General features: G+C 61.0%; 1 protein-coding gene and 2 long non-coding RNA genes across 7 annotated transcripts in view; 1 reads left to right on the top strand and 2 right to left on the bottom strand.

Annotated features, from left to right (window-relative positions):
* Positions 1–23,305, top strand: part of NACC2 (NACC family member 2) — a 70,716-nt gene that overhangs the window by 41,437 nt on the left and 5,974 nt on the right. For all 5 annotated transcript variants that reach the window (XM_023243051.2, XM_023243050.2, XM_023243049.2 and 2 more), the window contains 3 exons: positions 20,266–20,430; positions 22,440–22,545; positions 22,895–22,992. In XM_023243051.2, the coding sequence (XP_023098819.1) occupies positions 20,266–20,430; positions 22,440–22,545; positions 22,895–22,992 (369 nt within the window). The remainder of the gene's footprint in view (positions 1–20,265; positions 20,431–22,439; positions 22,546–22,894; positions 22,993–23,305) is intronic.
* LOC123381798 lies at positions 1,557–17,590 on the bottom strand. Its single transcript, XR_006589241.1, has 3 exons — positions 17,427–17,590; positions 13,395–13,659; positions 1,557–2,858 (listed from the first exon to the last, which is right to left on the bottom strand). It is a non-coding gene; the product is annotated as an uncharacterized LOC123381798 (long non-coding RNA).
* LOC123381799 lies at positions 20,674–22,878 on the bottom strand. Its single transcript, XR_006589242.1, has 3 exons — positions 22,343–22,878; positions 21,479–22,016; positions 20,674–20,826 (listed from the first exon to the last, which is right to left on the bottom strand). It is a non-coding gene; the product is annotated as an uncharacterized LOC123381799 (long non-coding RNA).

Here is a 23,305-nt window from a genome sequence, read left to right as displayed (position 1 = left end):
GGGGACATCCTCACAGCCCCTCGGGCGGCCGGACAGCCTGCTGCCCCTGGTCCGGGGTCCGGACGGGGATGGGGCAGGGCCGTCGAGAGCTGGTGGGATCGGGGATGTCCCAGAGTGCATGCCTGCCACATACGGACGCTTGGGAGTCCGTTTTTCCCGGCCTCAGTTTCCCCACCTGCCAAGGGAGAGGTTGGCCTGAGTGACCCTCAAGGGTCTTTTGACCAGCAGCCTCTGTGTAGGGAAGTGGGGGACACCACACGGTTACCCCACGTCTATCCCCCGCCTTGACAAGAACCGTCAGCAGCTCCCGTCCTGGACATCCAGGGATTCGGTGCGGCAGAGGCAGAGAGTTGACTCTGACCGTGCCCCAGCAGCCCCGCCGTCCCACGCGTCTCCCGCCTGCCTTCCGAGTCCCGCGTTCTCGTCCGCGGGGCGGGCACACCACAGCTGACTTCCTAGTCCCCGAGGACCCTGGGTTGGTCTTCTGATCTGTTGCTCTTAGGACTGACTGATGCGCCAGGAGGGGGTGGGACCCGCCTGGCCCTCTCCCCACGTCAGGGCCCCTTGGGTCCCTCCTGCTGGCTGAGGGAGGGTCTCCTCCGGGGCTCAGGAAACCCCTGCCCCAGCTCTAGGTGCTCGAAGGCCCCTGGGGTCTGCACCCTGCTTGCCATGCTGGGAGCGAAGGGCTGCCCCCGTGAGGGCGGCGGGGTCGGGGGGGTAGGTGCTGGTTCCAGGGTGAGCAGGGCACCGAGGGCACCCCAGTGCAGTAAGGGGTCTGCTCTCGCGGCCTCTACTTGGCCACACTCCTTGGGCACGTCTGTACCCACGGGCAGACGGGGAGACAGACAGGCAGCAAACAGGACCTCGAACAACTATTTAATCTTGGTTGGGGTCCCCGTGAGGCAGGACGGGCTGCCCCCTGGCCCCAGGGAGCGAGGCTCGGTGGTGGGGAGAGTGAGCTGCCCAGGGGGGTGGGGAGGGCTCCCTCTCCCATCGCTGCCACCTCTGCGGGAGGAGCGTGGGTGGCCGGGAGGAGCCACCTTCGGGGCCGCCGCCCCAGGACCGGGCTTCCCGTGGCGCCTTCCGCCGCGGGCCCAGCCCCTCCTCTGCGCGGGCAGATGTTTGATCGTTGTTGGCAGACGCCGTTCCCTGTGGATGAGACAAAGGCACTCCTCGGCACTTACACTCTAGCCAGGCGTGTCCACGTTAGGGGCCCCGCGGGGCGCTGTGCCGGGATGGGACAGGTGGCCGCGGGCTGGTGGCCCTGCCTGGGCTCGCCCTGTCTTCCCCTCTGCGGGCTGGCTGGCTCCTCCGGGTCTGCCCGCTGTCCCGGCCCCCGGACACGGGACAGACACTGGCGGTGTTTGGGATCGGGTCCCGTCTCCCCCGCCTCGAGCAGAAGCTGCAGACGACTCCTGTGAGCCCTGGAAGGACGCAGAGCGTGTGCGCCCTGCCCCGGACCAGGCCCTGGTCAGTGCCACCATGGCCTGTGGTACCCTTGTGTCCTGCTCACCCCAGAACCAGCACCGCCCCCCCATCCCCGACCCTACCTCCCTGACTAGGGCAGCCCCTCGCTCCCAGCATGGCAGCAGACAGGCAGACCCCTAGCCTGTTGGGGGGCTGCTCCCCCCTGCAGCCCAGCTGCCCCTTGGGGGTCCCGCGGGGAACGGGGAAGGCTAGGTCTGTCGTGCGAATCCCAATCCTAAGCACCCCTCACCACCTCCTGACCTGGGCCCAGGCTGTCTACGCTGTTGGATCCCCGCCCACCTGCTGGGAGGGCCCCGGGAGCAGTGGGTGCATTTTGTCCCTGGCCTGGTCGGGGGGGGTCCCTCCCTTTGGAGGCAGCAGTCAGGGCACGCGAGGGAGGCGCGGGCCCCAGCGTGCCTGTCCCACACGTGCCCAGGGAGCTGGCCCCGGGCTGTTCTGAGGTTCCGGGGGTGGCCTCCCCGGCTCCCTGGCCCTCAGCTTCTCCTGTCTCAGGTACAGGGACAGGGCACTTCTGTGCAGTGTCACGTGTGGCCCCCAAACCCCGGGAGACCCTGAGGTGCCCTCTTACGTCTGAGTGACTGAGGTTTGACGTCCGTGCCTCCCCAGAAGGGGCGTGAGGTGCACCCGCTTGAGTCTTGGGCTGTGGCACCAGAGCACGGTCAGACAGAGGACGCTGCCGTCACCCGCCCGCCCCAGGCAGCCCTGGATCTGCTCTCTGTCACTCGGGGTGCGTTTGCCCGTCCTAGAACATCAGGTGGGCACGGTCGTGCCCTGCGTCCTTGCGTCTGCTTCTCTCCGCAGAATTCGGGTGAGACTCGTCTGTGCTCCCGGGTCAGGCCCACCTTTCCCTCCCCTTGTTGGGTGGTTATTCCAAGTGTTTGCACACAGTGAAGTGTACCGATTCCAAGCGTACAGGCGATGACTCTGGGGGCTGTAATCAGTCGAGAACCAGGGTCACGGTCAAGATCAGATCAGTCTGCCTCCCCTCAAATGTCTCCGGGTCCTCCCGCCCCAGCCCTGGCCCCCTGCGGCCTCCCCACCGGCTTCCTGTCCTTGTCGATTTGCCTTTTGCACAGTCTTTTAAGTGGCGTCGTTCAGAACGCAGTCCTTTCTTCTCACTCACCGTATTGCGTGGCCTGTCCACGTGGTGCCAGGTGTCGGTCCTCCTAGTCCTAGGCCGTGGACGCGGCCACCAGTGGCCAGCGCGTGGGTGGCTTCGGGGGACAGGAGCCGTTGCCGTCTTGCTGCCGTGAACGTCCGCGCGCAGGTGGCGCTGCTGGGTCACGGGAGAGGCACGTGTCCACGCGGCCACACGCTCACCGGTCTCCTGAGAGTTGATCTGTGTCCTGAGCGGCGACGCGGGTCTTTGCCTGGATCGGACACGTGTGGTGCTGCATCGGTTAGCTTTCTAACGCGGAGCCACCCTCGCAGCCCCGGGAAGGAACCCGCGTGGTGTGGCGTTTATGCCGCGCTCGGTTCAGTTTGCTGACGTTTTCTCAGGGGTTTCTGCGCCCGTGTGCGTGGCGGGCAATCACCCGTAGTGCTCTTAGGATGGTCTCGGGGATCAGGAGAACGCGAACCTTCTCTTCCCTTCTGTAGTTTTTGAGAGTTTGTGTAAGTTTGAGGTGACTTCTGTCTTGCGCGTTTGATAGAACATATCCACCCGTGAAGCCTCTTGGCTCTGCGGGTTTTTATTGTTGTTAATTGTGGGAGTTTTTAATGATAAATTCTGTTCCTTTAGGTACAGAACGAATCGATTTCCCTTTCCTTGTGCTCCAGCCGTGGCGGTTTGTGTGTTTCCTGGAGCTCATGCGCTTGTGAAGGCTGGTCTGACACGATCCCTGCGGCCACGCCGGCTCCCGTGTCTGGTGCGCGCGGGGCGGGGGAGGGGGGTGCATGCTTACACACAGCACAGGGTCGACGTTGCGGGTTCATCCGGTCCAACTTGAGTCTCTTGACACTGGGAATGAGACTTGACGGAGGTGGGTTCGCACCTGCTGTCTTTCCATCCGTTTCCATTGGCCCCGTTTCCCGGTCTCCTCTCTGCCGGCACTTTTTGGGTCGAGTTTCTCCTGGTATTGCTTTTTTAGCCCCGCTGTTGACCTCTGTCTTGAGCCGCCCAGCCCCCTGCGTCTTCACCCCGTCCCTGGGGCCTTTGTCCCTGACGCCACCCCCCGTGGCCCCCTGCGCGGTCGTGGTCACGGGTTTCCCTTCTTGACGTGCGACCAGCCTTCCCACACGTCGTCCTCTTTACCTGAAACAGCCAGCCGGCTTTTCTCCACTTTCGGTCCGTTTTATTCATTTAATTAATTTGATAAATTAATTACTTTTTATTTAAAAAATTCTATAAGTTTTTTAACATTTATGACATTTTTTAGCGTTATCTTTGAGAGCGTGAGTGGGGGAGGGAGAGAGAGAATCCCACGCAGGCCCTGAGCGCTCAGCACAGAGCCCGACGCGGGACTCGAACCCCCGCACTGTGAGGTCGTGACCTGAGCCGAGGTCCGACGCTTCACCGACTGAGCCCCCCGGGCGCCCCCGTTTTCAGTTCTTTGAAGTCCCGTGTAACGTACCGGCTTCGGCGTGCGGCTCTCCAGTTCACAGCAGTGCCGTCAGCCCCGTCCTCGTCTCTGCCCGCGGGCGCCAGGCCGGCCCCCTCTCCGCGGCTGCCCCGGCTCTTGCCCCGCCGCTCCGCCTTCTCCTGTGGGTGGGCCGCCAGCTGCTCCGCGTTCCCGCCAATGCTTGGTCTTGTCTGATGTTGAAAGCTGTGCCCGGTGGCCGTAGCGGTGTCTCTGTGACGTCCGATGACGTCGGACAGCTTTCACGTGGGTCCGCCGGGTCCGCCGTCCCTTTGAATCCGTGCCCTTCTTACTGGGCTGTCTGATCAGCGAGGGTGTGAGGCACCGTTGAGAATCGGGCGTTCTTTGCATGCTGCAGGCGGAGGCCTCTGTCGGGCCTGTGATTCGAGAACGTTTCCCCCCCGCCGCAGTCTGTCCGTTCCCTTGACAGAGCCTTTCATAAACGGACACTTTGGGATATTGATGACGCTGAGTGATTAATTACACTGACCCCGAACAATCCGCTTAAATGTGGATTTTCTGCATTGCGGTGCTGTTAAGTGTGTTTTCCTGTCCTTTTCGGTATTATTTTCTTTCCCCCAGCTCACCTTGTGCTAGGAACACGGTATATGGTGCATAGAACGTACCGACTGTGTGTTAATCGACCGTGTGTGACCCGTACGGCTTCCGGTCAACAGTGCGCTAGTTACGTGTGGAGGAGTCCAGGTTACGTGTGGATTTTCGACGGCTAGGGCGGCGGTCGGTGCCTCTGATAATCGCCTTGTACAAGGTCAGCGATATTTTTCTACAGACCGCGCTCTCGTGGTGGTTAAGTCTTTACCTGACCAGCACACAGACAGACATTTCCCCTACATTTTCTTCCAGATGTTTTACGGCGTTGGGTCTCACATTCGGCGTGTGGCCCGTTCTGGGTCAAGTTCTGCGTGAGGCACAGGTCAGGCTCCTTTGTCTCTCACGCGATGTCCAGTTCTCTTTCAAAGAAATGTCACTTACGAAAAAACCCGGTGATAGTTACCGCACATACTCATTTTGTGAGACTTGAGCTTCTCACGGTCCTAGTGAGGGACCCGCAGTGGATTCTGAAAACTCGCAAACACGTCTTTATAGCGTTTGACAGTTTGCGGTAGTGATGTGTGATTTACGTGCCGTGAAGTCAGTCCCTTGTCGTTGTGCGGGGGTGTCCGTGGCCGCGAGCGTGCGTGCCCTGGAATTCTGGCCGGACGCTTGTGTTCCGCCTTCTCTTGTTTTCTTCGTGGGGACTGTCGTCCTCCTGTGTCCCTTGTGCATGCTGTGTCTCTGCAGGCCGCCTTTGTCCCTGACCGTCCTCCACCTGGTTTCGACGTGCCCCTGTGTGGTGTCCTCTGTGTTCATTCTGCTGATGTCCATGGAGCCTTTCAGGCACGTGCATTTATACCTTGGTTTGTTCAGGTGTCTTTGTGCCCCTCTGTCTGGAACCCCGGTCACGTGGCCTTTTGCCCCTGCGATCTCCGAGGCTCCGTTTGTTGACCGAATAGTTCCTATTGCTGTTTCTAATGCTTGCTGATCTTCTCTGCAGTTGCATTTGGTTCTTATCTTTGGCTCCCTGTTTCTCTCCTCATTGGGTTCCTCTTTTTTTGTTTTTTTAAAGTTTATGTATTTGAGAGGGAGAGCGAGAACAAGCCGGGCTGGGGCAGAGGAAGAAGGAGAGAGAATCCCCAGCAGGCTCTGCACTGTGAGCACAGAGCCTGATGCGGGGCTCGATCCCACAACCCTGGGATCATGACCTGGGGTGAAATCAAGACTCAGACACTCAACCCACTGAGCCACCCAAGCGCCACTGGCCTCCTCTTTTGCACAGCTTTAAAAGTTGCGGTCAGGGCGCCTGGGGGGCTCGGTCGGTGGAGCGTCCGTCTTCGTCCCAGGTCATGATCCCGCGCTTCATGGGTTCGAGCCCCACGTCGGGCTCTGTGCTGACGGCTCGGAGCCTGGAGCTGCTTCGGATTGTGTGTCTCCCTCTCTCTCTCTCTTCCCCTCCCCTGCTCTGTCTCCCAAAAATAAGTAAACATTAAAAAAAAATTTTTTTTTAAAGTTATGGTCATGTTATGTGGCTAGTTTAAAGCCTCTGCCACTGGTGCCGTCCTGTGTCGTTTCCTGGGGTGTCTCTGCTGACCGGCTTTCTCCTCCTTAGGGGTCGTCTTCTTGTGGTCTGTCGGTTATTTGTGGATATGGGACATCGTCAGTGTTACCTCGTGGAACACTTGCAGTTTGTCACTCTGGGTCTCTCGCAGTAGCTGGTTACGTGGCACCCCGTAACAGCGGGCGTGGCAGCCTGCGCCCCGGAGCCTCCCTGCTCTTGTGGGCTCCCTGCTGCCCTTTGTGTCCTCTGTTGGGCTTGATGTCATGAGGTCTGCTCACGATTTAGCAATGGCAGTTTTCGGATTTTGTTTAAAGACCTCTTCCTCCACGTCTGGATGGCTGTGATGTTCTTCTAGGTGTTACTTAAACAACTCTGATTTGGAATCATTTATTTTACTTATTTAACATTTATTTTATTTTTGAGAAGAAGGCAGCGCGCGAGCAGGGGAGGGGCAGGAAGAGAGGGAGACACAGACTCCGAAGCGGGCTCCGGGCTCCGGGCCATCAGCGCCGAGCCCGACGTGGGGCTCGAACTCACAGACCGTGAGATCGTGACCTGAGCCGAAGTCGGGCGCTCAACCTACTGAGCCCCCCAGGCGCCCCATGATTTGAACTCATTTTAAATTTACAAAAACGTTTCAAGATCAATGCCCTTTGCTCAGACTCGCTCACGGGTAAGAATGTGCCACGTCTGTTTCTCTTCCTGCAGAGAGGCTGTGGGGTCTTTGGACCGTTGGGGAGTGAGCTGCAGACATTGTGTCCTTTGCCCCCAAGTACTGAACATTTCCTGCAAGCGGGGACAGCCTCTTCCATAGACACAGTCCCGTGCTCCACGCACAGGAGGCCGGGCGGTGACGCCGTGCTGCTCGCCGGCCTGTGCCTGAGTCCCTCCACGTGTCCTCATGCCATCCTCCAGAGCAGCGCGGTTTTCCCCCAACCTGTGCCCAGTTCGGATGCGCACAGTACGTATCGTGGCGGTTCTGTGCCCTCCCCTCCTCGGCCTTTGCCCTTCAGGGCACTTCTCTTTCTGAAGAGCACAGTTCAGCCGTTTGGCTGAACGTCCCTCTGTTTGGGCTCAGGTTGTGCGTTTCGGCCGCACCTCGGGGGAAACGGTGCCTGGTCCCTCCCGGCGCGTCCTCTCGGGAGGCACCTGAAACCACTGCCGGCTTCACGGTGGCGATCGGAGACCCCGGCCGGGTGGAGCGTGGGTTCGCCCTCGGCGTCTGTTGATGATCCTGCCTGGGCTGGTTACTAACTCCTTACGCCCTACCCTTGCTAGTTGGCCCTCTGCGTTCGGGAAGGGCTTCTCGACATATCCCACTCCGCTCCCGCGGTGCTCCCTCCCTCACTGTGGCTCCCGTGTGAGTGGAGAGGGGTTTTTGGAGCATTTGTCATCTCGTTGGGCAAAAATCCAGCGGTCTCTCCCTTCAGCGGGGAGTGGCGTGGAGAATTCGCCGTCGGGGTGCGAGGTCTGCGTCCTTGTTTTCAAGGCCCCCTGTCCGTCAGAGCTGGGACTCATAGATTGTAAAAACGGCAGGTTCGGGCTGGTGTCTCCGAATCCAGTCCGACCCCAGGGTTGTCCTGGCCTCCCCTCTTCCTGATGTCCGTTCTCCGAGCAGACGAGATCCGACGCTCCTGTTTCCGCGTGAAAGGCGTTTACGTCTGTAGTGTGAGTGGAATCGATGTTTCGACGTGCGGTGATCTGGGGTCCACGGTTTACTTTTTTCCCACCCAACTTCCGAGTGGGTCTGCCACTTTTCGTTGAGAAGACCACGTCTGTGGGCACCGCCCTGCTGACCCCGTGTGCATGTGGCATGTGGGCCCCATCCCTAGCCCTGCCCTGTCCCCTCTGTCACTGCTGGTCCCTGTGCCAGGGCACAGCGCCCGCATTCCTGCGTAAGGTCGGCCTCTGGTTTTGTTCCTTACAGCCGTCCTGCCTTTTTTCTGCATTTTTACGTGTTTTGTCAAATGCCACACAAAAGTACCTGCGGCGTTTGGTTGGGATTTCGTTGACTCTGCAGATCAGGCTTGTGCTGAGATCCCTCCGATGTTGGGTGTTTCCTCCATTTACTTACATCTTTTTCGGGTTTTCTTGGGACTGTTTTGTAATTCTCTGCATGTCTGTTGTTAGATTAATTCCTAGAAATTCATTTTTTGTTTGAATCTACGTGGTATTTTTTTTTTTTATTGTTTGTTGCTTGTATGTAGAAACACATTGGATTTATTATTTAAAAGCAAATCTGGGGGCCCCTGGGTGGCTCAGTTGGTCAGAGGTCTGACTTCGGCTCGGGTCACGATCTCACGGTCCGTGGGTTCGAGCCCCGCGTCGGGCTCTGCGCCGACAGCTCGGAGCCTGGAGCCCGCTTCGGATCCTGTGTCTCCCTCCCTCTCTGTTCCTCCCCCGCTCACACTCTGTCTCTCTCTCAAAAATAAGTAAACATTGAGGGGCGCCTGGGTGGCTCAGTCGGTTAAACGTCCGACTTCAGCTCGGGTCATGATCTCAGGGCCTGTGAGTTCGAGCCCCGCGTCGGGCTCTGTGCCGACAGCCCGGAGCCTGGAGCCTGCTTTGGATTCTGTGTCTCCCTCTCTCTCTCCGCCCCTCCCCTGCTCATGCTCTGTCTCTCTCTGTCTCAAAAATAAATAAAAATATTTTTAAAAAATTAAGAAAAATAAGTAAACATTGAAAAGTCAATAAAAACTAATAAAAACAAAAAAAAATTTTTTTTTAAGTATTAAAAAAAAAAACCCTGGCCACTGCCCACTCATTTATTCCAAAAGTTTCCCTGCAGACTCTCAGATTTTCTGTGTCCCATCCTGTCACCTGCTGGCACTGGTGGCTTTATTTCTGTTCCTGGCCCTTTTGCTTCCTTTTTGCCCGACCGTACCGGCCAGACCTTCTGGTTCACTCGTCTCATCTCTGAGCTCGGGAAACGCGTTCAATATTCATCTTGAGGTAGGATATTTGCTCCAGGCTTTTGTGATGCGTGTTAGGAGGTTAAGGACGCTCTTTTCTTAGGTTAAGAGGTGGGTGTGTTTCTTTTTCATAAATCAGGGGTGAATTTTAACAAAAGCCTTGTCTCTAGATACTGAACCGGGCATCCCGCTTTCCTCTTCTGCCCGTTACTTTTCTGAGTTACGCTGAGTGCTTTTTTGAACGTTAAAAAAACAAAACACTTGTGTTTCTGGAATAAGTTCGGCCTAGTTACGATTGAATTTCTGCATTCGGCCTCCTCCTCTCTTTTTTTTTTTTTTTTTTTTTTTTTGCCCGGTTTTGGTGACCGTCCTGAGGTGTGAGGCCCTCCGCAGTGTCCGTGCCCCGGAAGGGGCCTCAGGCAGTGTGGAAGGGGGCCACCTGCTTCAGTGGGAGCCTGGGCACGTGGCCTGCACGGTCCTGGGCTCCGGCCTCAACGCCAGGAGATCTGCTGGCACAGGCCCCACACGCGGTGTGGGCGCCCCGGTGTAGACACATCCCCCCCCACGCCCGCCTCGGAGGAGGCGGGGGGGGCTCCGAACCAGGGCCTGGGGGCCGCGGAGAGCGCCTCGAGGGTCAGATCCGTTTCACGGGCGGCCACCCGCCGCGGGAGCGAGCCTGGACGTTCCTCGCTTGCGAGCACCGGGCCGCGTGTCTCATTTCCCTTCAGACGGTGCCTCACGTTTCCCTGCGGGGTTATCCACCTTCTGAAATGAACCGAGAATTCCTTCCCGCCTGTTTTGTACTTTTATGTCTTCTCAGTCGAGGACTCGGTCCGCCTGGAAGCGTGCTCCTGCCTCTCCGGACGGTTGTCGGCCGCATCTGGTTTTCTGACTCATTGGCGTGAACTTGTCCCTAACATCCTCTTAAGGTCCCTCCCGACGTCTGGAGCGGGGCCGTCCCCTCGTGTGTTCCGTGCAGCCCACGACCTAAGGATGCCGTTTATGTCGTTAAAGAAAGATCTCCCGGGCGCCTGGGGGGCTCAGACGGTTAAGCGCCCGACTCTTGGTTTCGGCTCAGGTCACGATCTCACGGTTCTTGGGTTCGAGCCCCGTATCGGGCTCTGTGCTGACAGCGCGGAGCCTGCCTGGGATTCTCTTCCCACGCTCTCTCTGCCCTCCCCTGCTCTCTCTGTCTCTCAAGATAATTCATTAATTAACAGAAACATGTGCAGCTAAAGTCGCGTACGCCCCAGACAGCCTCAAATACTTCCCGTCGGTCTGTTCACCCTGGAGGTCTACAGGCCCCCGTCCTGCAGGGGCCCGTGCTGTGTTCCGAACACTGTTAGTTTGTGCCTTTTTTCCTTTCCCTTTTCTTCAGAGAACCAACTTTTGGATTTTTTTCTCTATTTTCTGTCTTCGTATATGTTTTCATCTCACCGTACTACAACTTTCTCTGAGTTTATTCGCTGTTCTTGCCCTGGATTTTTAAGACAGATCCTTCGGGGCGCCTGGGTGGCTCTGTCGGTCGAGCGTCTGACTCCATTTTGGCTCAGGTCAGGATCTCAAGGTTTGTGAGTTCGAGCCCCTCGTCGGGTTTTCAGCTCTCAGCACTGAGCCTGCTTCGGACCCTCTGTCCCCCTCATTCTCTGCCCTTCCCCCACTCTAAATAAACTTGAAAAAAAAAAAAGGACAGATCTTCAGATGACTGACTTCTCAGCCTTTTACGGTAAGTGTGTGTGGGGCCACGCACTTCCTGGGCCGCGCGGCTGGCTTCATCCTGTCTCGCGCGTTTTCATCGGCACCCACGAAACAGATTTTCTGGTCGTGTCACTGAGTCGCGGTGTTTTCCTCGACCCTTGGCTTGTGCGACGGCGGGTTCCTCGACTTCCAACCACACTTTGGGTTTTCTGGTCATGTTTTTGTTGAAGTTTCCAAATCAAATGCCCCGCGAATTTGATACCGCCTCACTGCTCTGGAATTCGTCAGGAATTGCTTTATGCCCCAGAATATATGTTCCATACGCACTGAAGGAAGCAGCCAGGCCGTCAGCTGAATGAACTGCACCGATGATTACGTCGCATCCCACACGCGCCCGCACGTTTGTTCTCGTGTTCCTGCTGGGGTGGCCGCGTGCGGTGGTTCTTACGTCCCCTGCCGCGCTGGAGTGTCGCGTGCTCTCAGGTGGGCCCGCCGGCCGCCCCGGTCCGTGGCCGCGCTGTGTCGTCTCCACGCGGCTTCACGATGTGTCGTGGGTTTTGGTGTTTTTGTCCGGGCTTAACAGACCTTCATTGTCTTCTCGCACACAGTCCGGTCCCGTCTCGTGTAATCACTGGTGTCTTGGGGTTTCGTGTCCCGTCTTTCTAGCGATTTCCCATCCGTCCCCTCTGATCTGTGTTTCTCTATCTTCCCCCTTTCTGGCTGATCAGCCACTTGGTTCTGTTTATTTCCCTTTCTTTTGAGTGTGGGGGCTGCTGTCTTCAGGGTTAGAGAGTCCAGCATCCATCTGAGCACGGCCTCCGTCCGGGAGCGTGTTCAGGGCCCGGCCCCCTCCCTCTTAGCTGGGACCTCTCGGTCACCCTGGCTCCCGTGCGCCGCCGGGCCTCCTGGGCTCCCGGGACACGGGGTCATGCTCGCCCCACGTCCCGTGTCTCTTTCGCTCTTTGTGACTCTTGTGTTTCCTTTCTCCGCTTCAGTCTGGATATTGGCATTCTTCTCCAGGTTGGCATTCCTGTCACCTGCTCTGTTCCGTCTCCTCCAGCGACACCGATCTTCCGTCCAGGGTCTGATCCTTCCCACAGACTCTGGTTGTCTGGTGCAGCTCCCCATTGTGTTGCTACGTTTCCTGCCCTGTCGAGAGCAGGCGCTCCACGGGTGGTGGCCATTGTCTGGGACGGACCACCTTGGGTCTGATCTAATGTCTTTTTGTAAATTGGTTTCTTATTACTCATTTCCCCCTGTTCCTGCTGAGTTCTCGTTGAAGCTCGACACGGTAGGAAGCATCTGGGAGCTCCCGCCAGCGCTCCTCCACAGACAGTCCGTCGTTAGAGGCCTCAGGTGGGAGCCGGCGAGGTGCTCGCCGCGGCTCCCAGGCCACGGCCGGTCCTGGGGTTCCCAGACCGCCTCCTCCCGGCAGGCCCCCGAGTCTGCTATCTCGCACGTGGGCACCACATCCCCGATTTCACCTTCCTTTGGTTTCTGAATCTGGTCCTGCACACGTGCTACTTAGTGGTGGCAGGAAGTTGAGGGGAAGCCGGGCCATCTCCCAGGCCGAGGCCCCTCGAATCGGCACGCTCCAGGCCCGGCTGTCCCTCCCACCCAGCCCTACGGCAGCTGTCCCCTCAGCTCAGGGGCCTGGCCCTGAGACTAATTTTTTATTTTTTTTAAATTTTGAGAGAGAGCCTGTGCAAGCAGGAGGGGCAGAGAGGAAGTGAGAGGGTCCCAAGCAGGTTCCACACTGACAGCGCAGAGCCCGACTCAGGGCTCAAACCCAAGATCGGTGAGACCTTGACCTGAGCCGAAATCAAGAGTCCGACGCTTAACTGACTGAGCTGCCCTGGGGCGCGTCCAGCACCTTATTTTTAATGCAGCTTTCGGAGTTGTTCTTGATGGGGGGGGTCACTCCCCCACTGCTGTACAGGGGTCTTTGGGGCACCTCGCAGGTTAAACGCGTTTGTGTTTGTGTAGCCGATGTGTGCTAATCATTGTAAAGAGTATAGGAGGTCACACTGGGGAGAGCTGTTCTCCACCCGTTGCTCCGCCTCCCGCCGTCTCCCAGCGGCCTCGCGTCCCGTGTTTTGTCTTCAAGCATAGCCCGTGCGTGCATCTTACATAAACACGGTCCCAGGGCACGCAGAGCCCCACTGTGTTTTCAGGGTGACCAGTGTCACCTGGTGTCACGGACCAGGATCTGTCCAGGCCGTCCACGGTGGACGTCTCGAGTCCGTGGAGCTGACAGACGAGAATGCGGTCAGGCTGGCAGTGCGGGCAGCCGCTGGGTTTGCCGGGACACCAGCTGGGGCCTCGGTGGGGTCTCCCAGGGTCAGACATGGGTGCTGGACACAAAACTGGCAGGCCTGTGGGGTCTGGGGACAGGCAGCATCCGTGGCAGGTTTGAGTGGGACTGGCTGAGTTGGACGGGGAGCCTCCCAGAGGAGGTTTGGAATGTTACGAGCCGGGCCCCAGAGGAGCTGCGGCTCAGGGTCGCCCTGGGTGCCGTCCAGGGCTGCAGGGTCAGAGCCTCACGTCCTGTCCGGCCGCTGTGCCTGCGCCTGCCTGCGCACGGGGACCCGGGGACCCTACCTGTGCACGGAGACCGTTCCCGCGTGGGGGGCCCCTGGCAGGGCGTCTCCTCGACGTTTCTGTGTCCGCTCGTAGGTTTCTTTCTTCGGGGCTTTCCCTGCCAGACTTGTTATTTTGTGCGCGATGTGCTGGGATCTCGTTGGTTCTGAGATGCCTTCTGTCCTTCCTTGCCTTTTAGCTCCCGCAAAATAGGGTTCGTCTCACAGTCGCTGGGGGACGCGGCTACATTGGTGGCATTTCTGTCTTCACGTGAAAGAGCAGTCATCTGTGAAGACCCCCAGCTGCTGATGCTCGGCCCCACCCCTCGGGGCCCAAGTGCGCCTTTCGGAAGGACCCCCTGCCCTGTATCCAGGATGCCAACACGGTTGTGTTCAGACGCATGGGCGCCTTTGTGGGTGTGGCCCTTTCAGAACTGCCTGCCTGGTGGGTGTTGGGGGGGCCTCCTGGGGCCCAGCAACAAGGGGCAGGGCAGGGGAGCGCTGGGCGGGCCGCCTGGGCGCTCACGATACACAGCAGCTCCGTCAACCCTCCGTGCCGCCCGACATCACCCACCCCCACCCCATCCCCTGGCGGTCACTGATCTGTTCTCTGTCCCCACACGAGACACTGGGCCGTCTCCAGTGAGGGTATTTGTGAGCAGAGCCTCTGTCCGCGTCCTTGGTCAGGGCCCGAGCGGACTGTCTTCATCCCGTTTCCCTGGCTGAGCACCCAGGTGAGGGGGTGTGGCTCCCACACTCAGCCTGTGTTCAGCTTTGGAAGAGCTGTCCAGCCATCATCTGGAGTGCCCGTGTCCCCTGCCCAGCCGCCTATGGAGTGCCTGTGTCCCCCTGCCCAGCCATCCCCCGGGGTGCCTGTGTCCCCCTGCCCAGCCATCCCCCGGGGTGCCCATGTCCCCCTGCCCAGCCATCCCCCAGGGTGCCCGTGTCCCCTGCCCAGCCGCCTATGGAGTGCCCGTGTCCCCTGCCCAGCCATCCTCTGGAGTGTCCTTGTCCCCTGCCCAGCCGCCTATGGAGTGCCTGTGTCCCCCTGCCCAGCCATCCCCCAGGGTGCCCATGTCCCCTGCCCAGCCGCTTGTGCAGTGCCCGTGTCCCCTGCCCAGCCATCCTCTGGAGTGCCCGTGTCCCCTGCCCAGCCGCCTATGGAGTGCCCGTGTCCCCTGCCCAGCCATCCTCTGGAGTGCCTGTGTCCCCCGGCCTAGCCGTCCCCCGGGATGCCCGTGTCCCCTACCCAGCCGTCCCCCAGGGTGCCCGTGTCCCCCTGCCCAGCCGTCCCCCGGGGTGCCCATGTCCCCCTGCCCAGCCGTCCCCCAGGGTGCCCGTGTCCCCCTGCCCAGCCATCCTCTGGAGTGCCTGTGTCCCCTGCCTAGCTGCCCCCCGGGATACCCATGTCCCCTACCCAGCCGTTTCCCGGGGTGCCCGTGTCCCCTACCCAGCCATTCCCCGGGGTGCCTGTGTCCCCCTGCCCAGCCGTCCCCCGGGGTGCCCGTGCCCCCCTGCCCAGCCATCCTCTGGAGTGCCATGTCCCCTGCCCAGCCGCCTATGGAGTGCCCGTGTCCCCTACCCAGCCATCCTCTGGAGTGCCTGTGTCCCCCGGCCTAGCCGTCCCCCGGGATGCCCGTGTCCCCTACCCAGCCGTTCCCCAGGGTGCCCGTGTCCCCCTGCCCAGCCGTCCCCCAGGATGCCCGTGTCCCCTACCCAGCCGTCCCCCAGGGTGCCCGTGTCCCCCTGCCCAGCCGTCCCCCAGGGTGCCCGTGTCCCCCTGCCCAGCCATCCCCCGGGGTGTCTGTGTCCCCCTGTGCACTGTGGCTGGGGACCAGCGCCCAGTGGCCACCCCTCGCCCCACTCAGGCCGCAAGTTCAGCCGCACCGTGCGTGTGGAGTGGTGTCTCCATGCGGTTTTTTTTGGAGTTTCCGGTGGCTAACGTGGCTGCCTCTTCAGTGCCGGTCTGCCGTCTGTGTGTTCTCTCACCGAGCATCTGTTTGGATCTTTTGCCCATTTTAAAGATCGAGCTGTCCGTTTTCTGGCTGTCGGGCGTTGAGAGCCGCTGCGGGTTCTCAGCACAAATCGCCTGTCGGGTGCAGGCCTGCAGGCTGGGGCCGCTGTCTTTGCGGGAGGCTTTCCCTTCCGTGGGGTCCCGCTAATCAGGCCATTCCTTCACGGGCTGTGCTTTCGGGGTCGTGTGTAAGCTTTTCGCCGAACCCGAGTTCACGAGGAGTCTCTCCTGGAAGTTTTGTAGTTTTGTGTTTTACGCGAGGTCCCGGGTCATCTTTGTCAATTTCCGCGTCAGGCGTGAGGCTCAGATCAAGGGCGGCTTCACTTTTGTGATCTGTCCGTGCCTGGCTGCTTCCTCTGCACCACGTGCCGAAGCAGCCGTCACCTCCCCCGTGGAGTGGCGAGCGAACCTTTGTCACAAGTCAGCCGAGCGTGTCTGTGCCGGCCTGTTTCCGTGCTGTGGACCGCGTGTCCCTTCGCTTGCCCGCACGTACCGTTACGATCGGTTTATAGTGAGTTGAAAGTGGGTAGCGTGACCAGCCTTTTTCTTTCCGTTTGGCTTTACGTTGTGTTTTCCGATATAATCAAGGACTAGGGGTTCGATTTCTTATTGTGCCATTTTAACAAATGACACGTGCTCTGAGCGTCCCCTTCCTTGTCCCCACACCTCCGCGCCCAACCTCCCAGGGGCTCGGTCACCTGCTGGCGGCCACACACATTGGTGGGGGCTCCCTGCCAAGGATGGGGGCTGCCTAGGCCATCTCCGAGGGGCCGCCAGAGACACTCTGTGCATCTGGGGACAGGAACAGAGGCCACACCGTTGGGGCGTGGTGATGCACCAGCATCCCGTGGGCTGGGGACTCTGTGTGTCTTGTTTGGGGAGAGAGTCCATCACTTCCTCCAGGTTTCCAGTCAGTGACCCCCAGGAGGGCGCGAAGGTGCAGGGACGGAGGTCGGTGACCCTCCCGGGGTCCCCGCAGGCCTGCGTCACCAGCGCTGCCTTCTATCCGTGCTTAACAGACTGCGAAATGAGGACCACAGCCCTCGTCTCCCACAGAGGCCTTTCATTCTTTCAAGAGAATCGTGTCGTTGGGCTGGAATATCGTGACGCAGGACTTGCCGTGACAGCTGTTGCTGAGGGCACAGTTCGGGGGCGTCGGGCACACTCACGCTGCCGTGCAGCCGTCCCCTCCGTCCGTCCCCAGGAGTGTCCGTCTTCCCAGACCGAACTCGGTCCCGTTACGCGCCGACCACCCGGCCCCCCGTGCTGTCTGTCCCTGCGGGTCCGACTCCTCTCGGCCCCACAGCCAGTGGAATCTGACGGGACTTGTCCTTCTGTGCTGGTTTCCTCTCACCCAGCACGATGTCCTCGCCGGCTGGATTCACGCAGCGTCACCGAGTCAGGGAGCAGCTGGGTCCCTTCTTGGTGCCCAGAGCCCCTGGCGGGTCCACCCATGAGTCCTGTGTCCACAGTTACAGTTTTCTCTGTCCGGTGATCCGAGGGAAACTCTGCCTGTCCTTGGTTGCGGCTGCCCCTTTGGCCCAGATCAGCTACTGTTCCGGATCATTCCGTAGAGGCCTTTTGACCGGGACTCACCTTTCCTACAGGGAGAGCAATTACTCACCTCTCGGGACAAACACCTAATTGCTCTTCACTTTCATGTGCTTCTCTCCAAATTCCACGGGCCCAAAATATTCGGAGCCCACGGTCCTGGAGGCTGGAGCTGTTGCTGGTTGAAAACGAGGCCGTTGATGGTGAGGGTGGTGGTTCCGCCGCGGTGGCCGGTACCCCGAGTGACCTCAGTGCGATCCGTGGGTCCGTCTGCGGGCTGCCGTGTCCCTGCCCACAGCCCACCGAGGGGCCTCCCGCCAGCCCCGCAGTCAGGGACGCCTGCCCGAAGGCCACGGGGACACGCGAGGGGCCCCGTGCACGCTCTCCCAGGCTCCCAGAACCTGGTTGTAAGCTGCCCCCTCCTCTCCCTGGGAGGAGGAGACTTGGGGCCCGGGGAAGGGGCAGGGGCAGGGAAGGCTTTGGGCGCACCTTTCCAGATGAGCCACCACGCGGGTTCGGGTATTTTTAGCTGGCGCAGTACCCGCGCTAGGCAGAGCAGAAATAGAAGAGGCTGTTCTGGGTGTTCTGGATCTGCTGGTCTCTGGCTCTCCGGAGCTGGGCTGGGGGCCGGGGGCCGGGGGCTGAGGCGGGGGTCCGGGGGTGGGGGCTGGGGTGGGGGGCAGGGGCTGGGATCGGGGACGGAGGTGGGGGGCTGGTGGCCGGGGTTGGGGAGTAGGGGGCTGGGGGCGGGGGCGGGGGCGGGGGCGGGGGCTGGGGGTGGGGCCCAGGGGCGGGGGCTGGGGCCCGGGGGTGGGGGGTTGGGGGGTAGGGGGCAGGGGGCAGGGGCGGGGGGCTGGTGGCCGGGGTTGGGGGGTTGGGGGGTAGGGGGCCGGGGGCGGGGGGCAGGGGCGGTGGCGGGGGGCCGGTCCCCGGGGGGGGGGGTCAGGGACCGGGGTGGGGGGCTGGGGCTGGTGCTGGGGCGGGTCGGGGTGCAGGCGAGAGGAGCGGAAACAACTTCTACTGTTTGGAGAAACACGGCAGGCTGCGTTGTGGACGCCGTTATTTCTGTTGGTGAGCGCTCTTTATGTAAATGCCGCGGCGCTGGCTTTGGCTCTGCGTCTGCGTGTGTAATCACAGCAGGCCGTGGGGGGGGGGCGGGGGCGGGTAATTATGTTTTAAAATACCACCCGGGTTGTTTTTCCTGTGCTCCCTGAGCCCCCGGGTATGCCAGGTTTGGAAGGTTCTCTGTTGCTCTCTGCTCATCTGCCCCCACCCGCGTTCCCCACACACACCTGGTGGGAGGTGCCTCCCGTTCCCCAGAGCGACTGCCCCCCGCCCACTTGAGCCCTGATCTGGGGGGGGGGGTGCTGGGCACTGGAGCCCAGCTGCCTTCTCCCGAGGGGCTCTCCTGTGGCTCCAGGAGGCCGGCCCCCACCACTGCCCAGACGGGAGCTTGAGGCTGCCGGGTTCTGGCCGCTTGGGGGTGAGGGTCTGCCCAAGACGCCTCCTTGCCACCCTGCCTCCTGAAGCCCCTTTGCAGCAGCCCCCGTGTGGCTTTCCCAGGTCTGTGGCCCGGCCCAACCTGGCACCTGCCACAGTGAGGCCAGGTGCTGAATTTTCCTGGGACCCCCTAAGCGGGGATGGGTCACAATGACGAGGGGACAGGACCACTGCTCCAGCCTGAGTGGCCAGGTGTCCCTGCCTGGAGCCTGATGGAGAGCAGGTTCCAGCCTGAGCTGGACACTACAAGGTTCTACAGCCACCCCCTCTGGTCCAGGAGCCGCTAAGGCTGCTACAGAGAACTGCTGTCCTTGACCATGAGGGCCCAACCCTGAGTGACCCTCTGAGCAGCCTGAGGCCCTTGCGGGCATGCAGACCTTGCCCCTGTGTCTGGGTGGCTGAGGGCGGGCTGGGCCGTGCTCTCTGCCAGCTGTGTGGGGGAGTCCCTTGCCCCGGACCAGCTGTGATTTCTCAGTGACAGCAGCTGACCGGGAGCAGGTGGCCCTCCTGGGAGGTGACCCAGAGTGGCCCATGTGCTGGGGACACAGGGTGAGGGAGGCGGGGTGAAGCGTGCCGGGCTGATGGCAGCATGTGCGTGGCAGGGGGCTTTGCCCTGGAGCCCTGCCCCGTGCAGAGGCCCTTCGCTGACCCTGTGATGAGCGTGCGGCTTGTGTGGCTGCTGGGGTGGGGGGGGGGGGCAAGGAGACCAGGGGGCTGCGGGGAGATGGGGGAGGATGTGGGGCTGGACTTGGGGGCACCTGCTTAAGGGGTCTTGGGACACAAAGCCTGGTGGGGCTCAGTCCTCTCCACCACGGGAGCCTCCATGCGGCGTCTCCCCCCACCCAGCCTGGCTACCTGATGAGCCCCCGACGGGGCATCCCCTGAGGGCCTCTCCTTGGCCCCCCAGCACCTGGACGGCACTCGGTGTGGCTGGTGCCCAGTAGACTCAGGGCCTTCATGAGCACTAGCGGGGGAGCCCCACCCCGGCCTTGAGAGACTGGCCAGAGGGCCTGTATCCAAGCCAGGGGAGGGTGGACGGTGGGGCCTCGGGAGGGGAGGGGAGGGGGGGGGACAGTGGCCTTGACGTCCAGCTGCTCTTCTGCTCCCGTGTGGCTTGGGGACATCAGAGGGGGCTCAGCCCCTGCCCCATCGTAGCTGCAGGTTCGGTGAGCTCAGGGGCCCCTGACTGTCAGCTGGCAGTGGTTTGTCAGGAGCATTCCCAGACCACCTGGAGGGCTGGAGGTGCCCTGGGTGCCCTGCCCGACAGTGCCACTGCCAGCTTTACTGCTGGCAGGTACTTACGGAACTGTCTCTCATCCCAGCAGCATGGCACAGCCTCCGCCAAGTGCCCGCTGGCAGGCAGAGGCCCCGTGTGCCCCCACCTGTGGAATGGGACCGCCCCCAGCAACCAGGCCAGGGGCACAGTGCAGGCCCTATGCGCCCCAGGCCTGCACTCCACCCGGCAGAGTGCCCGATGAGACCTCGGGGCCGGCCCGGCTGCCCTCCGACCAGCCCCTTGCACATGCCGTCCTGAGCCCTCGGTCCTGCCTGATCTGCAGGCCTGTGTCTGGTGGGCACCTCCCGGGCCCTCAGAGCTTGTTCACAGGTCTGGGCGGGCATCCCTCCCTGCCTTCTTCCCTTCACTTCTTCACTCTGGTCCTCCCTGCAGAGGTCAGGGTGAGGTGGGCAGGGAGAGAGTGGGGAGGGCAAGGAGGCAGGGAGGGAGCAGTCGAGCCCACGGTGGAGGGTCTGACCCGAGCCTGGCTGGGCAGGATCTCCATCTCCGTGCCTGAGAGCACCCCTAACCAGATCGGGTCTGTGTCCGCAGTGCAAGAGAAACCGGAACCCATGCCGCTGGAGAGCCGCTCCTGTGTCCTCATCCGCCGCGACCTGGTGGCGCTGCCCGCCAGCCTCATCAGCCAGATCGGGTACCGCTGTCACCCCAAGCTCTACTCAGAAGGGGACCCTGGCGAGAAGCTAGAGCTGGTGGCAGGTGAAGTGCCCCTCCCCGCCCTGTCTATTGTGTGCAGATGCCCTCGTTTATTTTTTTCCTTCAGAGCTCTGAACAATGTACTCATCACTAATCAGTCAAAAAAAAAAAAAAAAAAAAGAACATCTTAAATTTCCTCTAATTTCCTTTTAGGAGAATGTGTCATTAAGAGGAGTTATTCAATTGAATTAATTTAGCATTTTAATTGAATCCCCTGGGCTGGTCGCGCATCTGATTGGCAGGGGCTGCAATCACGATTGTGTTTTAATTTAGGTGGCAGATAAAACCAAATCGAATACAGCGCACAGGCCCCCCTCCCCCAAGTCCCAGAGCGCCCCATCGCTGCGCTGACGGGTAGCGACCAGGCTCCAGACGCAGGTCCGAGTCAGAAACGGAATTCTGCAAAAGCGAACAACACAGCAGAGTCCGAAAGCCCATTAGGGCCGGGTGCCTTTGTCAGAAATACTTATCTTTTCGACATGAGGATGCATCTGGCCTCGCAGGCCCCTCATAGATTTCTAAGGCTCTTCACACGGAAGACAGAAGATGCTGCCGTCACTCTCGGTGGGGAGGTGGAGCCATTTGTCACCCTCGCTAGGGAGGTGGAGCCATTTTCCAGGAGTCTCCTGGTTGGCCGGGGGAGCCCCTAACAGGCTGGCCAGGACCCATGGGCTCCTTCCCTCCCTCCAGTGCTGGCGTGGACCTTCTGTGAGCTTCTGCCCCCCCCCCCCACCCCCAGTCCTGTTGGGCACTCCTGACCACCACGCCCTGGGCAGCATCATAGGGTTCTGCCTGAGCTGTCCCCTCTGCTGGGAGCCACTGTCCAAACAGGCAACCTTAGAACAGGGCAGAGAGGGGTGGCTTTGCCTTTCAGCTAACAGCCTGTCTGTCGGGGTTGGGGATTGGGGGTTGGGGGCGGGGGCCAGGGCTGGCCACCATCCCTGGCCCAGCCCAAGCTGGATATCAGGTTCCCAGGCCCCACTGTGTCCCAGCCCCCCCTTTACAGGTTTCCCCACAATGAGGGGGTGTCCCCCGTGTGGCTCAGAGTGACCTGCTCTGCTGTTGGGTGGGAGCCTCTGCAGACGGGAGCGGGGTGGCCCTCAGGGACACCTGGCATGCTGTGGCTGAGGACCGTCAGGCCACACTGACCCAACGCCCCCGGCGGTGGTCTCCGTCCAGAATCACGTGTCTGTTTAAACAGTGGGCCCAGGCTCCCCTGGAGACCTGGCCCGTGGAGGGAAGCCAGCCCCAGGCCGCCCAGCTGGGGACCCACACGCAAGAACACCTCCGCGTGTCTTCCTTCCACCCTGCCCCCCGAGAAAGGAGCCCCCCCCCCTTGTCTTTTTCACAAGATTCAGCACGTGATCTGTGACAGCTGGGGTCACAGAGGCCTGAAGGAGACTTCAGGAGGCCCCAGAGCCCGTTGGGGTTTACCGCACTGTTGTCTCAGGGGGTCGGGGGCACCGTCCGGTGCGGGCTCCTTTCTCCACGAGCAGCGTCCGTTAAAGGAAGGCCACCCCACACTCTGGGCGGTGTGTCCTCTGTGGCTTGGCCCGCGCCTTGCTGGGCCCCTGGGCCTTGCCAGGTTTCTTTGGGGTAAACAGTACCGTGTGGGCTCACTGCCCCCACCCCTGCCCTGGGCTGGCAGCGCCCCTCCCCCCACAGGCACAGGGCCGGGTGACCTCCAGAACTCCAGCCCCCAGCGCTGCCCGAGGTGCTTCGGTTTTGGGGAAGGGATAGAGAGGCGAGGAGGGTTGCCCAAACCCTGGGCTGAGCAGAGAAACCCCCTGAGGCTGCCAGGGTGATCTGGGGACACGTGGCCAAGGCTGCCTCCTCCAGGTGACAGGGCACGCCCTGGGGTGCTGCACCCAGAAGTCGGGTGGCCTTGCGCCGCTCCCCACACCCCCCTGCGCACCTGCTCTGGCCCCAGGAGCCTCCCGGGGAGGCCCTGGCCTTGGGCTGTGTGGGTGGGGAGGCCGAGCGCCTCACTCTTCTGTGTCTGGTGCTCACAGGCTCTGGCGTCTACATCACACGAGGTCAGCTGATGAACTGCCACCTCTGCGCAGGGGTGAAGCACAAGGTCTTGCTGAGACGGCTCCTCGCCACCTTCTTTGACAGGTGGGTCCCTGGGCAGGTGCAGAAGCCTCAAGGGTCTCCTGTGGCTGACGCCTCTCGCGTGTGAGGCCCCCACCTTACTGACTTCACACTTGGGTGTCGGCCCCGGGGACTGTGGAGGTGAGGGAGACGGGGCCTGGGTCTGGGGAGGGCTGTGGACCATCCCCCCTCTGAAACAAAGAGCTACGTGCTTCACTTCACGGGTGGGTCAGTAGGTCAGAAGGTGGCGGGCCTGTTCCCCACCCCTGCACCCTTGGAAGTCAGGAGCGGCACAAGGCGGGGGGCAGGTAGACTTCTGGGTGGGAAAGCCCCATTCCCGTGGCACCTCTGACTACCCCCCCCCCCCCGCCAGGAACACACTGGCCAACAGCTGTGGCACCGGCATCCGATCGTCCACTAGTGACCCAAGCCGCAAGCCTCTGGACAGCCGGGTCCTGAACGCTGTGAAGCGTAAGTGAACGGGGTCTCCCGGGTCGGGGGCGCAGGGGCGGCGGGGTCCCCCGGGGACCCCGGCCGGGGCGGGCGGCCTCTCCCCGGCCCCAGGCTGGCCCTGCAGGGCTGGGGGGAAAGAGAAAAGAACAGCTCTCAGGAGCCAGGTCTCGAGGTGCTAACGTTCTTGGTAGGTTTCCAAGCATGGTGGATTCAGCTGCGTGCGAAACTATTTTAATATGTGAAATAGATCTAATTTTCCTTTTTGAACAAAAGCCCTTATTTACATTTCGAGGTTATTTTGAGCCTTTGCCATCTGCTTGCTGGCTCCTGC

Source organism: Felis catus, chromosome D4 (assembly GCF_018350175.1).
Source record: "Felis catus isolate Fca126 chromosome D4, F.catus_Fca126_mat1.0, whole genome shotgun sequence".
Classification (NCBI taxonomy): domain Eukaryota; kingdom Metazoa; phylum Chordata; class Mammalia; order Carnivora; family Felidae; genus Felis; species Felis catus.
Note: the sequence above shows the minus strand (reverse complement) of the source record. Positions and strands in the feature narration are given on the sequence as shown.